Raw genomic sequence first — 21800 nt, 5'->3', positions numbered from 1 at the left:
ATTCTATCCATTTATGGGCATTTATCCTAAGTCTTTGTTATTGTTTAAAATGATATATATATCCAATTCACATCTAAGGCTCATGAAATATACATCTCAGCTGATTTTCTCACCTATTTATTTATTTACTTGCTTATACCCTTAAAAGCTGTCAAGGAAAAGACAAAAGAAATTGTCACCCCTTTTAAAACATTGTCTTAACAAGTCTTTCATGGGATACAAAATGCCCTCTTATTCCACACAGATGAAAAAATCCAAATTCATGTTCATTGCAAATACAAACTCTACCTGATTCCAAGAAAGATTTGGGAGAGTCTTCCGTAAGTGTTACATCAGCAGCCAACAATATTCAATGGGAGTTGTGTAATCAAAGCAGTTTTTTCTTCAGTCTCATTAATTAAAAGGACCCTTGAATCAGAGATGATTTACGTTTTTGAATTATTTGCAACTCCAATTAACACTTTGTTCAAACACATCACGTGGTATTAGGGCCAAAAAGCTTCAAATAATGAAATTATTTCTCCTTTTGGTATCATTAACTAGTGCATTGTGAAATACTGTCGAAATAGCCAAGTCTTCCTTCTCCATGTTAGCCACTCTGTCCCCTCACCTCTGACCTGTGTTATACCTGCCCCCTCAGCACACAGTCAGCTGCCCTAATGTCCCCGGATTGCACAATCCCAGTGCAGCAAACAACCACCACAGCAAAGGGGTCAGTGCACTGACTCGCTTGCTGTTTGGACCCCAGATCTGAGAAGCCACGGGGTGAACCCACGTATATTGACAGCAGGGATGCAGGAATCGAAAGTCCTTGTTCCCAAGAGGCCATTGGATTCCTGGGGAATTACCCTTAGAACAAAGTTCACATGGTCACTTTCATGATTTAATGCCAAGCAGGTGATTTTTCCAATCAGTTCTCTGAGCTTCTGTGAGCTGTTAAGCTTTTCAACATCTTGTATTTTTGTCTCTGTTCCTAAAGCCACACCTGTGCGGGGTTTTAAGCTGTGGAGGTGATTTTATACAATATCATGCAGGGAGATCTATTTCAGGAGAAAGAACTGGTTCCTGAAACCCTCTTGCTTTTAAGAGGAAGCCTTCTGGAAGGTATTACTGTGGAGGGTCATGGTTACAAACATCAACTTCAGAACTGGACAGAACTTTGTGGTGTCCCAGCTCTTTCCTTAGTATCTATATAACTCTGGGCAAGTGTTCCGCCTCTCTGAGCCTCAGTTTCCTTCACCAGCATCACGGGTGCCAGCCACGCTGCAGGGCACCAGGATACAGCAAGCAACACAGCAGAAATGGGTTTGTGCAAAAAAGGTAACTTCGTAAGGTAGGGGTTAAAAAGTTGCACAAATGTTCCTGGTTGTTTCTCTTAAGCTTATGGGACTAAATGGAAGCTAAGGTTGCTGAGGAGGAGAGGTGAGGGAGAGAAGAAATGTAGGAGGAGTGAGGAGAGTCTGGAACAGTCTTTGTGAGAGAAGAAAGTGCTCAAGGGAGGTAAGACAAAGCCTGAGACGGGCGGGGGTTGGGGGGGGGCGCTCAGCAAGGGTGCACACGGTCAGCTGGCCAAGCGCCTGCCCTCCCGCCCTCCCAGTGGATTGCCCCTCAGGCTCCCAGAGCAGCAGTGGCCTACGGGGTGGACTGCTCCTTCAGGATCAGAGGCCACCGTGCAGTCACGTGAAAAGGTTAAATGGCTCATTAAAAGCCACACAGATTTTTACCCAAGCCTTCTGGCTCCAAGTCCAGTGCTCTTTCCAGTCTGTAACTGCAGATCTGGATCTGCCCTAAATTAGGGTTCCTTCGGACCTCACTGTTCTAGTTTGCAAAAGCCACTGGACCAGGGGATACTGAAAGTCCCATAGTCCTCTAGAGTGTTCTAACTGTAGGTTCTACTCCTGAGTCGGCTTCCCATGTCACAAGCCACTTTGGACAAGCGTTTCAAACTCCCTGGCTTGTTTCTGTAATTGAATTACATTTCAGAAGTTTGACTTCTAAAGTGCTGATTCCGTGAAGTCCGTTTCATGCTGTTTTGTTGAGTGCCCCCATTTATCAGGGGCTCTGGCACCTTCATGGCACCTCTTACCTCTGGAAGGTCTGTTCCAGGTGGCATTCACCCTTAAGCACTGACACAAGTCACGTGGAGTATTGAAGTCCCTGCCCCCTCCCGCCATCACTTTAACTTACCTTGTCAATAGTCCATCCAAACTGGACAAACATAAATTGTAAAAGAAAAAGATAGCATGGTTGAAGGAAGAAAACAGTGCAGACAATGAAAATAAATACATGAAGACTGAACCAAAGAAATAGGAAAGTTGTGACTGAGTTACGTTGAGCAGCTGTAAGTAATACTAGACCAAGATCTTTCCAATTGAGTAGGTGTTAGTGCTTTGCTTTAGGGCCCTGGAGAAAATTCCTTTACTCCCGGTATATACGATTCCTTGAATAGTGCTTTTTCATAAAATGTCAGAGAGCCATAGAAATCGCATAGCTATAATTCATTAGAAACTAAAAGATCAGCGAGGCCAACTGATAGCTAGTTTTCATCTCTCCGCGTACTTTCTAGAATGTCATTGGTGAAAATGGATTTCCGTGCGGTAGGCAGAATGGGAAAATATTTTGTGTGTGTGTGTGTGTGTGTGTGTGTGTTCATGGCAGTAAACGAATGTGCTTTTCATCACTACAGTTTCCAGTACTTTTATACTCAATTACAGTTTAAAATTGAGGCCTTGAGTTCTACCAAGGTAGCCCGGCCTAAGGACCTAGTGGGTGCTCCTAACTCCTCCACCCCCGCCCTGAGGTCACCTGGGGTCCCGCCTCTCACGAGGGCCTCGCGAACCTGGAGGAAGAAAAGCAACCCGGACACCGACACCGCTGCCCACCCGCTGCCCGGCACCCCCACCCGCTCCCGGCGCCGGGGACCCGAGGCCTGCGCGGGCCGACCGCGCGGGCCTCGGCCGCCGACTTCCGCTTCCCCCGCCCGGGCCCCGCGCAGCCCGCCCCCCGCCGCCGGGGCGCTCCAGGGCCCGCGGGGTCGCCGCCCCGACTGCTCCCGCGCGGAGGGAGGGGGGGCGGGGCGGAGGGCCGGCCCGCGGCCGACGCGAGTGTTAAGCGGCCGCCTCGGGCGGCGGAGGCAGAGCCGAGAGCCGGCGGCGGAGCCCGGGCAGGACGCGGCCAGCTGGCGCGGCGGTGAGCGCAGCCCCGGCCGGCGCTCCGGGCTGCAGGGAGCGCGCGGGGAGGAGGGAGCGGGGCGCGGGCGGGCCTCCGCGCCAGGGCGGCGTGACCTTCCCCGGCGGCCGGGCAGGGGGCAGGGGTCCGCGGCCCGGCGCGCCGCACACGTGCCCAGGGACCCGCGGGAGCCGCCGGCCGGGGCTCGCTGGAGACTTGCGGGCTCCGCGGCCTCCTGCCCGCGGTGCTCACCTGCCGGGAATGTTGCCCTTTTTGCTCCCTCGGAGTGGCATCGGGCCTCCGGGCGCCGCGCCGCTGGTGCCCGAGCCCGGGGTGGGGGTGGGGGACGGAGGCGCTTATGAATGGGAGACTCCTGCAGGTTGTTGGGGGCAGAGTCAGCGAACGTTCCAGCCGGGAAGAGAAAGTTGGGAGCTGCCCTCCCTGAGCTGCCCGTGTGCCCACCCGGACCCCGAGTCCGGGAGCAGGAGCGCCCGGCCGGCTGCTCAGCGGCCAAACGGGTTGGCATCTCAGCACCTGGCGCCCCGGCTCTCGGAGCTCGGCGGGCGGCCTCCTCCCGCGCCGGCTTTGGCCTGAAGCTGGAATCTTTCCGCAGTCTCTGTTACCTGGTGGAGAATGCGCCCTCGGGGTTCTCCCGATCGAGAAATTAATTTCCCCAGGGAACGAGAAGGCTTGTTTGGCCCCGTCATTTGTCTCTCCCTGTAGTCGGACGCACGTGTCCTTTGCAGAAGGGGTAAAGGGTCGCTGGAACGATTCAGCTTTTCTCTTCCACTGGCCCAGGAATGAGTTTTAACTCCTGCTGACCAGTCTTGCCTTCCGTCCCTCCTCCCCCCTGAGCCGTTGGTCTTTTTCAAGACTTCTTGAAGCCTTCTTAAGTTCCCCAGTATGTCAATTGCCATACGTTCTGAGTTGGTCTGTTCCCATCACTGTTTATTATCCTAATCTAGAAGTCATTTGTAGGATTCAATGTGTTTACGTTTGGCTTACCTGAAGGGGTTGAATTCACACTTGATGACACAGTGCCATCAATGCCTTTCTTTCTCTGTGAATTAAGAAAGAAATGTCCACACCCAAATAATTGACCTCTCTGAGAAGCCACATTGGTTGGGCCCTGTGTGACTCCTCTCCCCACTTGCCTCCATTTTTCCTCTGAAACTCAGGGTTGAGTGTTTATTTTTTTTCTTTTTGGTCAGCTTGGAATACTCTGGATTAAACACTGGTTAGTAAGCACAGACCCAAAAGGCAAGACTTCAGTGGAATCCACTGACTACTTGTAAAACCTTGAAAAGCTCTTCTTTCTGGCCTCCGTTTTCCATCTGGAAAAAGAGGAGATTGGATTCGGACGCTGAAATCCTTCTCTAGGTACCAGATGGCCACCACCTTATCAACTTTATTTTTTTCTTAAGTAATCGTTCTGCCCAGGTGGGGCTTGAACTCAAGACCCGGAGATTGAGTCCCATGCTCCATGGACTGAGCCAGCCAGGCTCCTCCCACCTCATCAACTTAGTTATCGAACTTGCTTCTCCAGTCCTATCAACAACATAAAATTCGTGTCTTGTCTAACTTAGTTGTTGCTTTTTCAAGTCTGGTACTGTGCTTTTGTGGTTGCTGGTTTTACAATTTTTTGTAAAGAAATCAAGATTCTTGGTGCCTGGTCATTGGCAACATGCTTCAAGTGGTTAAAAAACTTGTGAGTGGATAAAATTCTTTTCTGCTGATCTGTCTAGGTTGACATTGGCCTTCATTAATGATCCAGCCGTCCCACCACCCTCTGAGAGGTACCCTGACAGGGAGCACAAAGGTCTTTAGTGTGATGAATAAAAATTGTTCCTTGTTACCCACAAATAAGTCACTTACGTAGTTTGAGAACTACACGGAATTGGTTGCTGAATTGGTTATCTTAAAATATCCTTTATTTTAAATTTAATTTTAAATTTTAAATTTAAATTTAATTTAAATATCTTAAAAGCCACCTTTCCTTTTTTTTTTTTTTTTTTAATCCGCATTTATAAAGTCCCTCCCTCTGCAGTAGGTGATTTTTGTCTCAAGACAGTGGGGTAGCCTCTAGTTCTTCCAAACTTCTTAGGGTCCAGCCTAAACCTGCTGAATCAAGATCAGTAGGAGAGAGGCCTGGGTATTTGAATATTTAACAAGTATTGATTCTTATCAAGCACATTGAGCACACAGTGGACCAGGTGTTGCTAAAAGGTGGTTGGGGACCAGCCACCATCAGCCTCCTCTGGGAGGCTCCTCCTCCTCCTGGCTGTCAGGGTTTCTGGTCTCAAGTGAGGCCTATGGCATCAGAATCTGTAGTTTCACAAGGTCCCCAGGTGATGTGTGTACACGTTGATGGTTGAGAAGCTCTGGAAGGGACTGGGATGACAGGGTTTGGTGCTACGCTCTGTACTTCTCAGAACATCTGTCCCACGCCGTTATTTGTGATTGCCTTTGTAGTGTAATACTTCTGTTGTTCATCTTTTATATGTGGGGCTCCCAGCTTTAGGGGCCCAAGGGGCCACCCTGCTGGGGACAGCAGGCATTCAGACCCAGGCATGTGTCACTCCCGTAGAGCTCTTCCTAACTCATTCCTTTCCACACCTACTGTTTTGTGACCTCCTTTTAGGGACCCAACACAGGCCACTGTCTGAATTTAAAACTGAGCCTAGTGGACTTAGGGCTCTGAAAAACTAGCTTGATGTAGCTTGGGTGTCTGAGATTTGGCATTAATGTGTAAACTTTTCAGGAAGGTCGGTTGAAATGCCTCCACCCCCCCCGTGGCTATAGCACTGATACTCAGGTTCCTGACTTGGGAGTTTTTATGAGGAGGTGGTGGGCGGGGAGAAGGGGAGGCCAATTTCTAAGCTGCACTGACACTTTTGACTGCCATTCTTTGGAGAAATGTAGAGCCGATCTCCCGGCTCCTGGAAGTTGAGGTCCCAGTAGATGGTGAGCTGCAGAGGCCCCACTGATGGTGAGCTCTTGTCTCCTCTCAGGGCTATGAGACGCCCATCATAAGCTCCAGAGAGTTGCCTTCCACGGAACCCAGCAGAGGAGGGGCCAAACATGAAGTCCAGCCCTGCCATCCAAGCTGCCATTGACCTTACGGCGGGGGCCGCAGGTAAGTCCAGGGGGCACCTCATCCTCTATTCCTCACGTACCTGCTGCAAGTGAGAGCCGTGAAAGGGCAGTGAAAAGATCACCTTTGTCACTCCAGAAGCAACATGCTTTCGCCTTGGCGTGAATCCACTTAATGGAAGTATAATACTGTGTTCCAGGAACACCAGAAGACAGAGTAGTTCCCTTCCAGTAAAACTTTGAGGCAGGGTGCACAGTGGGAGTGTCCTCAGTTTACAGCTGGAGTCGCCTGTCCATTGTCCCATGGCTGGCCTCTGCAGGTGACATGGGATTTTACTCCAAGCCTGGCAGTCAGTCTTCAGAGCCCCTGTAGCCCAGAATCACAGTGTCATTTCTCCAGGGCAACCCCAGTTACTGTCCTTACTCCCGCCAGGGACAGAAAGGAGGACACCCTTTAGAAACGTCTTTGGTAAATGAGACTGATATTTATGGTTTCTGCAGCCCTAAAAGGAAAGGAGAGGCCCTTTCCAGTGTGGTGTGCTGGACTGGGCCCGGGCCCCGGGGTAGACTGCAGCCTCACAGGGCACAAGTGCGCACTCCTGGGCCATGCTTGTGACACACAAGCCACTCCAGAAAGCTTGCCTTTGCTCTGCCCGAGTCAGTAATTGGAAGTGCGCGGGTGGTAACTTGGTTCTCTAGGTTCCTGCATTATTTTCGGGCCAGAGAAGTGCTGGAATGCTCCTGTTTCCCAGATAAAAACCCTGGTTTACCCTGGCCCCTCGTACCGATTCTTCTAATGGGTCACAGCTCCTGGGAGTGGAGAGGCCAGAGGGGTGGGTTACCCGTTGTCCTCTTACCCAGTGGGGTCCCTGGGTCAACACTTCAAGTGGGCTGCCCCCTGACATCCCGTCATTCCCTTAATTGTGAAAAAAGTCACAGTTCTGATGAACCGAAGGTTGATCAAGGTAGGCTAGTGAGGAGGGGTATAGACAGTGCCTCGCGGACATGGGTAAGTGCAGGCCCAGGAGTAGGGGAAACTAAGGGCTGCCTGTGTTTTGCCCCACTGGCCTCTGGGCTACTGAGTGCCTCTGTCTGGGTCAGTCCCTTACCCAGCTGCCCCCCTAGGCCACATGTTCCATCTCCCACCCCACTCCCTGTGCCACATTGGGAAGACCCTGACCGTGGGAACGGTGGACCCACTCGCCTGCCTCTGGCACCCACTTAACAGTCCAGTCCTGTGAGTGCTCGGGGCTCAGTTTTTGCCTCTGCCATAGGACAGTATTGAACCACATGAAAAATCTCAGCTTTTGAATTAAATGTCCCTCAGTCAATCAAAGATGTAGAATCTGCTGTGATAGAGCTTTCTTTTTCCTAGGAAGGCATTTCTGTGTGGATAGCTATTTGGGTGCCACATTCATAATTTACCGTATATTTTAATGACCTAAATCGCAAGGGTATTGTTGGGAGTCTCGTGTGTAAGACACTTGCTGTTGGATGTGCTTTTTATCCTAATCATAGTAGTAACATGTCTTGGGCCCTTACATGTATGGCCTGTGATTGTCCTGATGACTAGGTAGGATTTCTTCCTGCCCCAGTAACACAGGGCCACCCCTCACTGATGTAGCATTGTCCTGTATTGTTTACCTTTGGAGGACAACAGGCTCGTTGGGCAGGGGTCTGTGCTCTAAGCCAGCGGTGCTGGGAGAGGAGGCCCCTGTTAGTGACTGGAGAACCCCGTCTTCCGGGAGGCGCGTGGAATGCCAGCAGGAGGCCACAGCCCCACTTTGGAGGGGTCTCAGTCTCCCAGTGGTGGAGCTGGAAGGGCCTTTAGAGAGCATTGGCTCTAATGCTCCCTGTCTATGTAGGAAAGAGATCCAGAGATGAACAGATTTGTTCATGATTGCACAGCTAGATGGTGTCCACACGGGGCTAGTACCTTGGTTGCTTGGTTCCTTGACCAGCTCTGTCTTTGTCTTTGTTTTAATACTGTGTAATGGGCCAACAGCATGCCTCGGGGGTGGAGGTTAGTCTGGAGCCTTTGAGGCCCGGCTCTCCGGATCCGGACATTGGGCCATCGTGGTCTGAGGTGATACAGGTGTAGCACACGTACGTGCATTCTTCTCTGTGTCCCTCCTTTTCTTTGAAACCGATCTCTCCCATCTGGCAGGTTTGGGTCCAGCTCATCTGGTATAAAGTGCTGGGAAGCTGTCACTGCCTGTCTGAAGCTAGTGAGGAAACGGCCAAGAGCACCAATCAGCTAGGGTGGGGAAGGATCTGGAGAAGATCGTTGAGTAATTGGATAACGTTGAAATGAGGCAGTGTGGAGCTCAAAAGTTAAATTGCCGTAAAGCAGAACCTTGGTCTCCCTTTAAGATTTAGTCGTTTGATGGTGATAAAGTAACGCACCCCCCTTTTGACTGCTCTGTTTGCTGTATGCCTTACCTAGTATAGTTTCAGAATGTGACATTTTCAGTCATTGGCATTTATCCTCTCAAATGACAAAATTAAAAATAAGCCAAAAACCTTTTTTCCATATTGAAAGATGGTTAACCTCTATTAATTTCAGGGGTGCAGCATAGTGACTTGACCATTGTGTACATTACTCAGTGTGCACCATACATGTGGTCCGCTTCTGTCCCCATTGACTGTACTTCCTAGGTTGTAATTTACATCTCCATGATTTATTTTATACCTGGAAGGTACTAATTTACATCTCCATGATTTATTTTATACCTGGAAGGTACTAATTTATATCTCCATGATTTATTTTATACCTGGAAGTTTGTACCTTCGTCTCCTTTACCTGTTTCATCCACCCACCTTCCCTCTGGCAACCACCAGTTTGTTCTCTGTTTTTAAGAGTGTCTTTGTAGGTTTTGTTCTTTAGATTTACATATAAGTGAAATCACATGGTATTTGTCTTTCCCTGACTAATTTCACTTTGCATAATCCCCTCTAGGTCTGTCCATGTTGTTGCAAATGGGAAGATCTCCTTTTGTTTTATGGCTGAGTAATACTCCATTGCATGCATGCACATATATATACATGTGTGTGTGTGTGTATGTAACCTTTTTTTTTAGGTAATTACCCCATTTTTTTGTAGAAAGAAACATAGGTAAAACAATTACTTCATCTAGTCCCACCATTCGTAGTTAATTAGTTCACACCAAGTATGTATCTTCCCAGATTTCTGTGCATGTACACATATATACATACTTTTATAAAGATATGAACATGCTATGAACATCTTGGTGTCAGTTTAAACCTGTATCTTATTGGATGTGCCCTTAGGTCTGTACCATTAAGATTGCATTACCTTCTGCTGTAGGGATACACCAAAATTTATGTAAATGCTTGTCACCGGACATTTTTGTTTCACTAATATTTACACATTGTAAACTCATCTAAAACAACATCTTTGTCTTTGGTAATTATTTCCTTAGGACAAAGTCCTAGAAATGGAATTACAAAGTTTAAGAGATTACGAGCATTTACAAGGCTTTACGACATCTCCAGCAGGTATCTGTTCTAACTTGCTTTCAAAGAATGCCCTCTCTGTAGCGAATCCCCAGCCTACGACATTCAGCACAGGGGAGGACAGCCCAAACCCCCCACTGACCCCTGTGGCCAGTTTGTCAGCCGTCAGGTAGTTGGGCAGCTGACGCATGACCTGGAATTCAGGTATTCTCTTGACACCCCAGGGGCAATATGGAACGTCGTTTCCTTGAGGGATATTTTCAGGGATCCAGATGGGTGCAGTCCCTTTGCCATATCTGAGAACCTCTTCTGGCTCAAGGGCTGTTCTGTTTATTTTTAATTTTTTTAAATGTTTATTTTTGAGAGGGAGACGGCACAAGTGGAGGCAGGGGGGGCCAGACAGAGAGGGAGACACAGGCCTCCTAAGCAGGCCCCAGTCTCTGAGCTGTCAGCACAGCCCAACGTGGGGCTTGAACTCACCAACTGCTAGATCATGACCTGAGCAGAAGTTGGTCGCTTACCCGGGGGAGCCACCCAGGTGCCCCTCAAGAGCTATTTTATTTTTAAACTTCTGGAAAATTTTATTTTCCTTGGATTTATGTTTTGCCATGGAATCCAGTTCTTCCTCAGATGCTTCACCCATGCTTCCCATAATTTCTGATTCGTTTGCTTTTTCAACAACTTCAGGTGTAATCTCTGCTTCCGTTTCTATTACAATTTCAAATTGCGGAGAAAGGAAGTTGTGGGCTGGAATTGGTCTGTCCGAATAATCTGGCCGTGCCCAAGCCTGCGTACGGCCCAGTCTCGGGTTTGAGTCTGGTGCTCCCTAGGGCAGCAACGTGTCTTGTGGCGCCTAGAGCGTGTTTTGGGGCCTCCACAGCCACAGAGATGAGCACCAGGCTTGAGCTGGAGGCGCAGGCGCTCTCCTGTCCCGGAGGAGGATGCTCAGAAGGTGGCTCATAGGAGTAAGTCATTTTTTACAAAGTGGCAGATGTCTAAAAGCAATTAACTCCAATGTTGGGGTCCAGAGTGCACGGGGGTGGGGGAAGCGGAAAGGGGGTGGGGACCAGGCGCAGAGCTGGGCCACGCCCCCCGGCCCCTCCCACGCGTTGTCAGGCCGTCATCCCAGCCCTGAAACGTCGGCTGCCCTCCCCGCGGGGGGAGCTGCAGCAGGAAGGCCAGCGGGCTGCCGCATTGCACGCAAGCCAGCCATTCTGGCCCTGGCAGCCCCGTGGGGCCCAGCCACGTGGGTCACCTCCCACCTTGCTTGGGAACTGCCGGCTGCCACGCGGGCCCTGCCTCCACGAAGCCCAGCTCAGGAGGCCAGCACCTGCCACCGCCATGGGGCACAGGGGACGCCTTTACCTCTTCATGTACCAGGGGGCACTTCGGTTATTTCCATGTCATGGCTATTATAATTCTGCAAGGGACTTAGGGGTGTACGTATCTTTTTGAATTAGTGTTTTCATTTTTTTTTTGAGTAAATAATACCCATTACTGGAATGAATGGATCACACGATATTTCTTGTTTTAATTCTTTGAGGAACACACCACCATACTTTTTCCCCCCGTTGTGGATGCACTAATGTACATTCCCACTAATAGTGTTAAGAGAGTCTTTTTCTCTATGGTCTTGCCAACACTGGTTACTTCTTGTCTTTTTCATCCTACCCATTCTGATAGGTATTAGGTGATTTCTCGTTGTGGTTTGGATTTGCTTTTTCCTGATGATTAGTGATGCTGAGCATCTTTTCATGGGTCTGTTGGCCATTTAGATATCTTTTTTTGGAAAAATGTTTATTTAGGTCCACTGCCCTTTTTTTAATTTTTAATGTTTATTTTTGAGAGAGAGTGAGTGAGTTGGGGAGGACCAGCGAGCGAGGGAAACACAGAATCTGAAGCAGGCTCCAGGCTCCAAACTGTCAGCACAGAGTTTGATGCAGGGCTCAGACCCACAAACCCCAAGATCATGACCTGAGCCACTTAACAGACTGAGCCACCCAGGTGTCCCCCCCCCCCTTTTTTATTTTTTTTTTTTTTGGTGTTGAGTTGTAGAAGTTCTTTATAGATTTTGAATATCCGTTCTCTATCAACATCATTTGCAAATATTCTCATCCATTTAGTAATTTTTCTTTCTGTTTTGTTGATGGTTTTTTTCACTGTGCAGAAGCTTTTTTATTGTAGTGTGGTCCCATTAGTTTTTTGTTTTTGTTTTTTGCTTTTGTTTCCTTTGCCTTAGGAGACCTATCTAGAAAAATGTTGCTATGGTCAATATCAAAAGACTTACTGCCTGTGGTTTTTTCTAGAAGTTTTATGGTTTCAGGTCTCGCATTTAGGTCTTTAATCCATTTTGAGTTTGTGTTTGTGTATGATGAAAGAAAGTAGTCCATTTAAATTCTTTTGCATATAGCCATCCCTTTCCCAGCATCATTTATAGAAGTCTTTCTTTTCCCCATTGTATATTCTTCCCTTCTTTGCCATAGAGTGATTGACCCTTTAAGTGTGGGTTTGTTTCTGAGCTCTCTGTCCCGTTCCATTAATCTATGTGTCTACTTTTGTGCCAGTACCATATTGTTTTGATTATTACAGCCTTGTAGTATATCTTGTTTTTAAAAGGTTTAATAAAAGATTCACATTAATATATTTGATAAAATTAAACATCCTCTTGATAAGAGTTCAAATTTTGCATTTTTTTCTACTTAATTTATCCTGTCATCTTTTTCCTGTGCTTTTTTATTGCTTTCACCCACCTCCTTCTGTCTAATGGTTACATTGACAGATTCCTTCCCTCTCCCTGGTAGTTTGGAAAATCTACTTCTACAAAAGCTACGATGATTGACATTAATTTTAATATACTCTTTAGCTTTACCGACACCTAGATAGTATCTATAACCTCCTTTTCTCCTACTTCCCAAGTACTTTTAGCTGTCCATCCTCCTAGGTAGAAATGTGGTGTTTTATTTTCCAGTTTTCCTTGTTGACTTTCAGTGTGGGAAGAAGGTAATATATATTGTATGTATTTGTAGTCACCCTGGATTTCTAAAGTATATCCTCTAATAATTATTTCAAAGGAGGGATGCAAGAAATAAACTTTGTGGTTGCTTCTGTATCAAAACATGTTCTTGTTTTACTTTCAATATCAAATGCCAGTTTGGCTGGGTATAGTATTCTAGGTTTAAAGCCTTTTGCCTGCAGAACTTTTATGATATTGCCCCATTTTATTTCTAGCATCCAGAGTATCCAGTGATAAGTCTGCCATCAGTCTGATTCTTGTTCCTCTATACGGTCTCTCTTCTCTTTCTGGAAGCCTTTATGATTCTTTTATTTATCACTGGAATTCCCACATTTCACCAAGATGTACCTAGGAACAAGTCTGTTTTCATCAGTCTTACTAGGTTCTCGGTAAGCAATGATACCAAGACTTGAATCTTTCTTTACCTCTGGAAAGTTTTCTTCAATCATTTCCTTTATTATTTCCTCTGCTCCATGCTCTTTATTATCTTTTTCTGGAATTCCTATCAGAATGAATGTTGGTGCTTCTGGATCTATCCTCTCTGTCTCTCTCTCTTTTTTTTTTTTTTAATGTTTATTCTGATCTTTATTATCTGTTTGGCCACTTGCATTGTATCCTTAGAATATCAAACTGAAGAATTCTCCAGATTGTCCATTCTCTCTTCAAGTATGTGTATTTTGCTGTTCAGAGCATTTATTGAGTTTTTTTTATTTCCAAGACTTCTGAATGATAATATTTCCAATCTCCTCTTGTATCTCTCTGAAGTTATTAATTACATTTCTTCTAAAGTTTTCTTCAGTTTCTGGTATCGAGTCTGTTTCTTCAGATGCTGACTTCTCTGTTTGCAGAGTTTTGTGTCTATCTTTCTCAGTTTTCTGTAAAAATATGTGGTGATTCCTGATGGAGTACTCAGATTTGAACATCAGTGCCTTTTCTGCATACCAGAAATTAGCTCTAGTGACTTTGAGGGAGAGGCCAAATGCAAGGTCAGAGAGACTGTCCCGACTCCTTGATTTATTGGCATAGCTGCTGCTTTATTCTGGGGGTTTTGTTCCATCCAGTGTTTCATCAATTTTTTCTTCTTTGAGTCCCCAAGCCAAATAACTACTGGCAATTTCTTTAAGTACATGTGAGGCCTCTTTTTTTTTTTCTGGATCTGGGAGATAGTCTTTATATTTTTACTTCAGAGTCCTTTCCTTCCTCCCACAATAAGAATACTTTCATTTCCCACTCTGAACCTTCATCTTTTTCTGGCTCAGGATCTTCTACCTCTTTAATCAAAATAATCTCCAAGCCATTATTGGTTATTTCGTCAACTTCATGTTTTGTATTTGCCACAGTATGACACTGAAAGTTTGTGTCCTGTTCCTCACTTAATCCTGAAGCCTCTTCTCTTTCCTCCCCCAGCTGTCAAGCCCCATCTCCCTCCATGTCTGTCTCTGAGGCCTCTTCCTCCTCTAGCGGTGTTTTTTGTTGTTGGGTTTTTTCCCCCCCTCACTTTGAAGACTCTTCCTCCTGAGTTTCTAAGTTCTTCACATCCTCTGGCCAGCAACTTTTCCTCTTTAACAAATAGAAAGCTCAAGCCATCACTGATTTCCTCCCTAGCTCCATGCTTGGGATCTGTTAGAGTTTTATCTCCTTTTTCTTAAGTCCATTATTTTCCTCCTTCTTTTCTTGTGGGCATGGATCTTTCATTAATTCTTTTATAAATGACTTTTGGCTCATAAATTTGCTGAGGCTTTGCATATCTGAAAATGTCCTTACTTCCCCATGCTTAATGCTAATTTAACTTGGGCTAGAAAGTTAGGTTCAAAATCATTTTCTATTACGATGTTGAAGACATTACCCCATTGCTTACTAGTGTCCGTTGTTGCTGTTGAAAAGTCTGCTGCCATGCGTATTTCTCCTTCACCTTCACCAGAGGGTTTTAGAATTTTCTCTTTGTTCTTTAAATTCTGAGGGATTTTCTCCTGTTATTCCTTTGACCGGTTCATCCTCTGCAATCTCTCTCTCCTCTCCTGTTACTTCTGTAGGGTGCTGCAATCTCTGTGTCCATCAACTATTTGCTATGGCTTCTTCCATACTTCTCTTGAATTTGTGATTTTGTGATTTATCATGGGACAGTTCCTTACCTTGGTTTGTATTGTACTCTTTAGCTTCATCTAACTTGCTATTCTGCTCATTCATTTCTTTAAAAATCAAATTTTCGGGGCACCTGGGTACTCAGTTGGTTAAGTGGCTTACTTGATTTCAGCTGAGGTCATGATCTCATGGTACATGGGTTCGAGTCCTGCACTGGGCTCTGCACTGACATTGTGGAGCCTGCTTGGGATTCTCACTTTCTCCCTCTCTCTGCCCCTTCCTTGTCCATGTTCTCTCTTTCAAAAATAAGCATTTAAAAAAGTCAAATTTTCAATATCCTCTACTATTTTAGAGTTTGCTCCTTCTATTTTATTTATCCTGTTTTTTGTGTGGCTAATTCTTTTATTTGTTGCCACTCCTTTTTGGTACTGGAGTTCTTTGGATTTTTCATTTCAGATAGTGTACTTTTTATTCCTAAAATTTCCTTTAGATCATTTTTAAGAGATCTCCATATCTCTTTGACCACCAAGTGCAGATTTTCCATCAGGCCTTTAAACTTCTTTTTTCTTTTTTTAATGTTTTATTTATTTCTGAGAGAGAGAGAGAGAGAGAGAGAGCAAGCGAGCAGGGAGGGTCAGAGAGAGAGGGAGACACAGAATCTGAAGCAGGCTCCAGGCTCTGAGCTAGCTGTCAGCAAAGAGCCTGACGTGGGGCTCGAAACCATGAACCATGAGATCATGACCTGAGCCAAAGTTGGACGCTTAGCCAACTGAGCCACCCAGGTGCCCCATACCTTTAAACTTTATTATGATGACTGTTGATATGTCTTTGCGTCTTTTTAGTTTTTTAATGTTTTATTTATTTTTGAGAGAGTGTTAGCGGGGAGGGACACAGAGGAAGAAGGAGACACAGAATCTGAAGCAGGCTTCAGGCTCCGAGCTGTCAGCATAGAGCCCGATGTGGGGTTCAGACGTGTGAACTGTAAGACCATGACCTGAGCTGAAGTCAGACACCTAACCAGCTGAGCCATCCAGGCAGTCCTTTATGTCTTTGCATTTTAAATCTAACACCTGAACTATCTCCTGCTCAGTTTCATCAACTGAATTCTTTCCCTATAGGTGATATTTTTCTATTTCTTTGCAAGTCTGGCAATTTCTGACTGTACACAAGGAATTGTGGATATGTTGTCAAAACTGGATTGTTTTATTTTCCTGAAGAGTAATTTTTGTTTTAGCAGTCCTGCTAGACTTTCCCAAACTCAAAAAAAAAATTTTTTTTAAATGTATATCGTCCAGTGAGGGTCATTCACCTGGAAGGAAGTACTTTGCAGAGCAGGATTTGGTCATCTGTACAACTGTGTCTTAGTGCCTGGAGAAGGGATCCAGCCTGAGGATGCACACATGGACCAAGGACTTTGTAGTAGATCTTGAAATCTGGGATCATGACCTCAAGCTTTGTTGTTTTTTTCAAAATTGCTTTGGTTATTCAGGGATGTCTGTGGTTCCTTGAAAATTGTAGGATTATTCTAGTTCTGGGGAAAATGTTGGTATTTTGGTAGGGATTGCATTGAATCTGTTGATTTTGCTTTGGGTAGTATGGACCTTTTAACAATATTTGTTCTTCCAATCCATGAGCATGGTATTTCTTTCCCATTTGTGTCATGTTTAGTTTCTTTCTCAATGCTTTATAGTTTTCAGGAGTATAGGTCTTTCACCTCCTTGGTTAAGTTTATTTCTAGGTTTGGTGTTTTTTTTTTTGGAGTGATTGTAAATGGGATTATTTCTTAAGTGTTCTTTTTTAAAAAATTTTAAATTAAAAAATGTTTCTCTTTCTAATACTATAAACGTGCAACAGAATTCTCTTTAATATTGTATCCTACAAATTTACTGAATTCATTTATCGGTTTAAACAGGTTTTTGGTGAAGTCTTTGAGGTTTTCTTTAGGCACTATCCTTTCATCTGCAAATTAGGGACAGTGTAGCTTCTTCCTTAATTGGAAGAAGGTAATTTGGATGCCTTTTATTTCTTGTATGATTGCTATAGCTAGGACTTCTAGTACTATGTTGAGTAAGTAATGAGAGGATACATCCTTGTCTTGTTACTGATCATAGAGGAAAAGCTCTCAATTTTTCACCATTGAGTATATTAGCTGTGGGTTTGAGAGAGAGATACAGCATGAGCAGGGGAGGGGCAGAGAGAGAGACACAGAATCTAAAGACAGGCTCTAGGCTCTGAGCTAGCTGCCAGCACAGAGCCCAGCGCAGGGCCCGAACCCATGAACTGTGAGATCATGACCTGAGCCGAAGTTGGACGCCTAACCAACTGAGCTACTGAGGTGCCCCTGATTTCAGTGTTTTTAAATTTTATTTATTTTGAGAGAGAGAGAAAGAGAGAGATTGCATGAACACATGTGAGCAAGTGGGGGAGCTTAAAGGGGGAGAGAGAAAATGCCTAAGTACGATCCATGCTCAGTGTGGAGCCAATGTGGGGCTCGATCTCACGACTGTGAGATCATGACCTGAGCTGATATCAAGAGTTGGACGCGTAACCTACTGAGGCACACAGGTGCCCTGATTTCAATCTTCTTAAATTTATTGAGATTTTTGTGGCCTAACATATGATCTATTCTGGAGAATGTTCTATGTGCACTTGAAAACAGTGTGTTTTCTTCTGATTTTGGATGGAATGTTCTGTATGTATAGGTTATGATCATCTGGTCTAATGTGTTGTTCAAAGCCACTGTTTCCTTGTTAATTTTTTGCCTGGGTGATCTGTTGATGTAGTTGGGGTGCTAAAGTCCTCTACTATTGCATTACTGTCAAATTTTCCCTTTATGTCAATTGCTTTATGTATTTAGGTGCTTCTGTGTTGGGTGCGTAGCTGTTTATAAATGTTCTATCCTTTTGTTGGATTGATCCCTTTATCATGATGTAGTGCCCTTCTTTGTCTCTTGCTACAGTGTTTGTTTTGCAGTATTTTGTGTGTTGCCACTCCAGTTTTTTTTTTTTTTTTTTTTTTTTTTTTTTTTTTTTTTTGGCCTTCTACAGTTTTTTTTATGTTTTTTCTCCCCTTTTTATTTTCAGTGTATGTGTGTTTAGGTCTGAAGTGAGTCGCCTTCTTTTGCATGTTAAATGTTTTTCCTCCCCTTTTTATTTTCAGTGTATGTGTGTTTAGGTCTGAAGTGAGTCTCTTGTAGGCAGCATATAGATGTGTGTGTGTGTGTGTGTTCATTCAGTCACCCAGTGTCCTTTTTTCTTAATGTTTGTTTATTTTTAAGAGAGAGAGCACTAGTAGGGGGATGTCAGAGAGAGAAAGAGAAGCACAGAATCTGAAGCAGGCTCCAGGCTCCAAGCTGTCAGTCTGGAGCCTGATGCGGGGCTCAAACTCCCGAACCATGAGATCATGACCTGATCTGAAGTTCAGGACACTTAACTGACAGAACCACCCAGGTGCCCCCTCTTTTTTTCTTTTTTTAAGTAAGCCCTCACCCAGCATAGGACTCAAATGCACAACCTTGAGATCAAGCGTTATGTGCTCTACCAACTAAGCCAGCCAGGCATCCTTACCCTGTCTTTTGATTGGAGCATTTGGTCCATCAAGAGCATTTTTTATTAGAATATTTAAAAATTGCTATGCTTCCTGCACTGTTAGAGCATTTATTGGACAAGGTGGTCAAGGTTCTGCTTCTTGGTCTTTAGTTCTAGCCTCCCTACTTTCCCCACCGACACCATCCCTGCCCTGACAGTCCTTTGCCAACTCAGTTGTGTCAAGCATAGAAAACCCACAACTCTGACCTTGGTAAGGTGTAGAGTGCCCCATGGTCTGGGTGCCTCTCTTGCAGGATAAAATTCAGGGCCTGTTGGGACACCTACCAAAAAAAGCAGATGCTCTTTCCATTTGTCTCTCAAGGAGAATGAGATGATCGGAGGTCTGTTGTCTAAGCAAGTGGAGAAATATTCCTGTAAATTATTCATAGCTTCATGGATACTTGATGGGTATGTAAGCACCTACTGGGTCTCAGTGACTGGTACTGGTGTTTGGAGTAGTCCTCAGCCACTTGAGTGGGGCTCAGCACGTGCCTCGACAGTGTCATTTGTAATACATTACAGGAGAGTCCACTTACCCCCTGTAGATGAGAGGGTAGACTTTAGTAAGCATTTGAAAGTGTGCTAGCTTCCTACTTTCTCCCTATTGGAAATGTAACTGTTCAGGATCTGCAACAAATGTGTTCATTAGCAACCTGTGATGTCCACCTGTTTGGGATGACTGAATTAAGATGTGGAAGCTTCCAGTTAAAATTGTAATGCTCTGAATTAAATGCTTTATCTAGTGTATCTGCATCTAGGTTACCTAAATTATGTATCCTCTTTAAAAATGCTGAGATTTACCTCCTCTTTTCAAATGTTTAAATTATTTTTTGGTTTAGGGTCTTCTGTTATTCTTATGAGTACCTGGTAAAGAATAACCCTAATGGTAGTGACCTCTTCTTGAGCTGTAAGAGGTTATAATTCCAAACTGGGGATCACTTGGCAAGGCAACGTGGAAATGCATCACTACTCTCCTAGAAGAAATGAACAGTAGGGAGAGGATCCCAGAGATCACACTTGGGATTGCTTAAAAGAAGAGCCCAGTTTGCAGAACTCCTTGAAAATGGCCTTTTTATCTGCCAGTAATTACTTGGGAGTCATTTAAAGCAGTCCCTCTCATATCTCTACTTTCCACAGTTTAGTTGGGGTAACCTTGTGATGTCAAATTATGAAATTGTATTTCTTAAATATTTAAGTCTTCTCTTCAGTTTTGATGAAGCTTTAAAAACTTCATTGATGGTTATGTTTGCTGGCACAAGTGGGGAATGTCTGAGCTACAGAGGCCTCTTTGGCCCAAGGAAGATGGAAGTGTTAGCTGGTGACATTTCCCAAATGTTGACCCACTCTGGGGTCTGGGGATATTATAGGGTGGTTCTAGTTCAACTTTTCCCTTACGTTCAGAATTTTTATGGAAGTAACCTAATGCAATTGAGATTTTGCCATTTTCTAAACTCTTAGAGTATAAGAGTGCAAAAATAGGTGACTTCTACTAAGCAGAGGTAAGTTTCAGTGCATTCCCTATTCGAATACAAATCATGAATTGGTAGAGTCCAATAAAGATTTTCCATATGGTCAAATTTTAGCTCTTTAGTGATTGGCCAAACTCTGTCTTTATCTGTTGCTTCTTTCTCTGTTTTTCTGATCGTCCTCAGTCCTGCTGGGCCTTAGGCAAAGAGGAGTGATTCATTACTGCTGGACTTTCTCTCCCTTCTGTATGGTTGCACATACACACAGACTAAGTGCTGTTTATCAACCACTTGTTGATAAACAACAGCTGTTCTGTTAATCCTTCTCCTCCATTTTTATTGAATCCTCATGCTAACCGAGTGAGGAACCAGGGCTCAGAACTGATCTTGCTTGTCCGGGACCTCCCAGCAGCGCCAGGCCTCCAGCCCAGGTCCCTCAGACCCCACTGCTGATACCCCCGAACGCCCTCCACACTTTTGCATCTGGTGGTTTTGACTGTTGAACTCCCATCTGTCTCTCCTGCCAAGGGTGAGCCCCTTCAGGGCTGTAGCTGGGTGCCGGGCACACTGGGGACCCTGTGTCGGTATTTGGACTGGGCCAGCAGGTTTGGGGGAGAAAGAGGTCGAATGAACGGAAGCGGAAGTAAGCCCTGGGGTAGGCTGCCTCCCTCTCGTTTCTGCGGGTATTGGAGGCTGTGCTCTAAAACAGGCAGGCTCGTGCTGGAGGAGATTTCTGTCCTGGTTGTAGGGGGCACGGCATGTGTACTGACGGGGCAACCCTTCGACACCGTGAAAGTGAAGATGCAGACGTTCCCCGACCTGTACAGGGGCCTCACCGACTGCTGCCTGAAAACCTACTCCCAAGTGGGCTTCCGGGGCTTCTACAAGGGGACCAGCCCGGCGCTGATCGCCAACATCGCTGAGAACTCCGTCCTCTTCATGTGCTACGGCTTCTGCCAGCAGGTGGTGCGGAAAGTGGTTGGATTGGAGAAGCAGGCCAAGCTGAGGTGAGTTGTGGGCACTGACACCTGCTCAGTTTCTTTAACCAGACAACATTGTCGTGTGGTTAAGGCTTTTATGATCCCTTATGGGAAGAATGCATCCTTTTTAAAAATAACCCCTTCTCTCTGGCTATGAAGTAATACGTTGTCATCCTATAAAACTTGCAAGCCACGAATTCTGCAGGAGGAGGCTGGCCTGTAATGCACCATGGGGAAGGAACCACCCTTCCGTGTTGGTGTTCTTCAGGAAGGTGCTTTCCGGGTGCCGCTGGTGGTGCCGCTTCCTTGTGGGCACAGGCTCTGGACCACAGCCGCAGAGGCAGCGTGTGAGCCAAGCCTGGGATTCCACTTCCTCGGCGAAGTGCGGAGGATCAGAAGAAGCTGCCGGAGCCACAGAAGGCTGAGAGGAACTTGGAATTTTACGAAGAGTCGGAAGCATCTGAGAAGTTGCAGCTGAACCTGTTTGTTTAGCCACGTCTGCCCCAAACGTCAGACTTTGCCTTGTGCTTGGTCACCCCTTGGATATTTACATACACGGCGACTAAGAACAACTCGGGAGCCACTGGTGTGTGTAGCTATCCCTTTTTCGAACGCTGATTTTTTGTTTTTTAATCATTTGTATCAGCTTCCTGGTTGCAAAGGGCAGACAGTCTTCTGGGTTGTACTGGTAGGAATTGGAAACCCTATTGTAACTCAGGTCCCACCTGACTAAAGTAGGTCCCTTTTTTTAAAAAATTTTTTTTATAGTTTATTTTTGAGACAGAGACAGGACATGAGTGGGGGAGGGGCAGAGAGAGAGGGAGACCCAGCATCTGAAACAGGCTCCAGGCTCCAAGCTGCCAGCATGGAACCCGATGCGGGGCTTGAACCCATGAACTGCAAGATCATGACCTGAGCCGAAGTTGGATGCTTA

General features: G+C 45.5%; 1 protein-coding gene and 1 pseudogene across 1 annotated transcript in view; one reads left to right on the top strand and one right to left on the bottom strand.

Annotated features, from left to right (window-relative positions):
- The first annotated feature begins 3094 nt into the window (after nucleotides 1-3094).
- The window catches only part of SLC25A15 (solute carrier family 25 member 15), a 30821-nt gene continuing 12115 nt past the window's right edge, over nucleotides 3095-21800 (top strand). The window contains exons 1-3 of the mRNA XM_039236105.1: nucleotides 3095-3189; nucleotides 6180-6304; nucleotides 20635-20893. Coding sequence (XP_039092036.1) covers nucleotides 6250-6304; nucleotides 20635-20893 — 314 coding nt within the window. The 5' untranslated portion in view covers nucleotides 3095-3189; nucleotides 6180-6249. The remainder of the gene's footprint in view (nucleotides 3190-6179; nucleotides 6305-20634; nucleotides 20894-21800) is intronic.
- Nucleotides 9801-10983, bottom strand: LOC120234289 (annotated as a pseudogene).

Source organism: Hyaena hyaena, unplaced genomic scaffold (assembly GCF_003009895.1).
Source record: "Hyaena hyaena isolate Hyena2069 unplaced genomic scaffold, ASM300989v1 scaffold_106, whole genome shotgun sequence".
NCBI lineage: Eukaryota > Metazoa > Chordata > Mammalia > Carnivora > Hyaenidae > Hyaena > Hyaena hyaena.
This window is presented reverse-complemented; position numbering and strand designations above follow the sequence as displayed.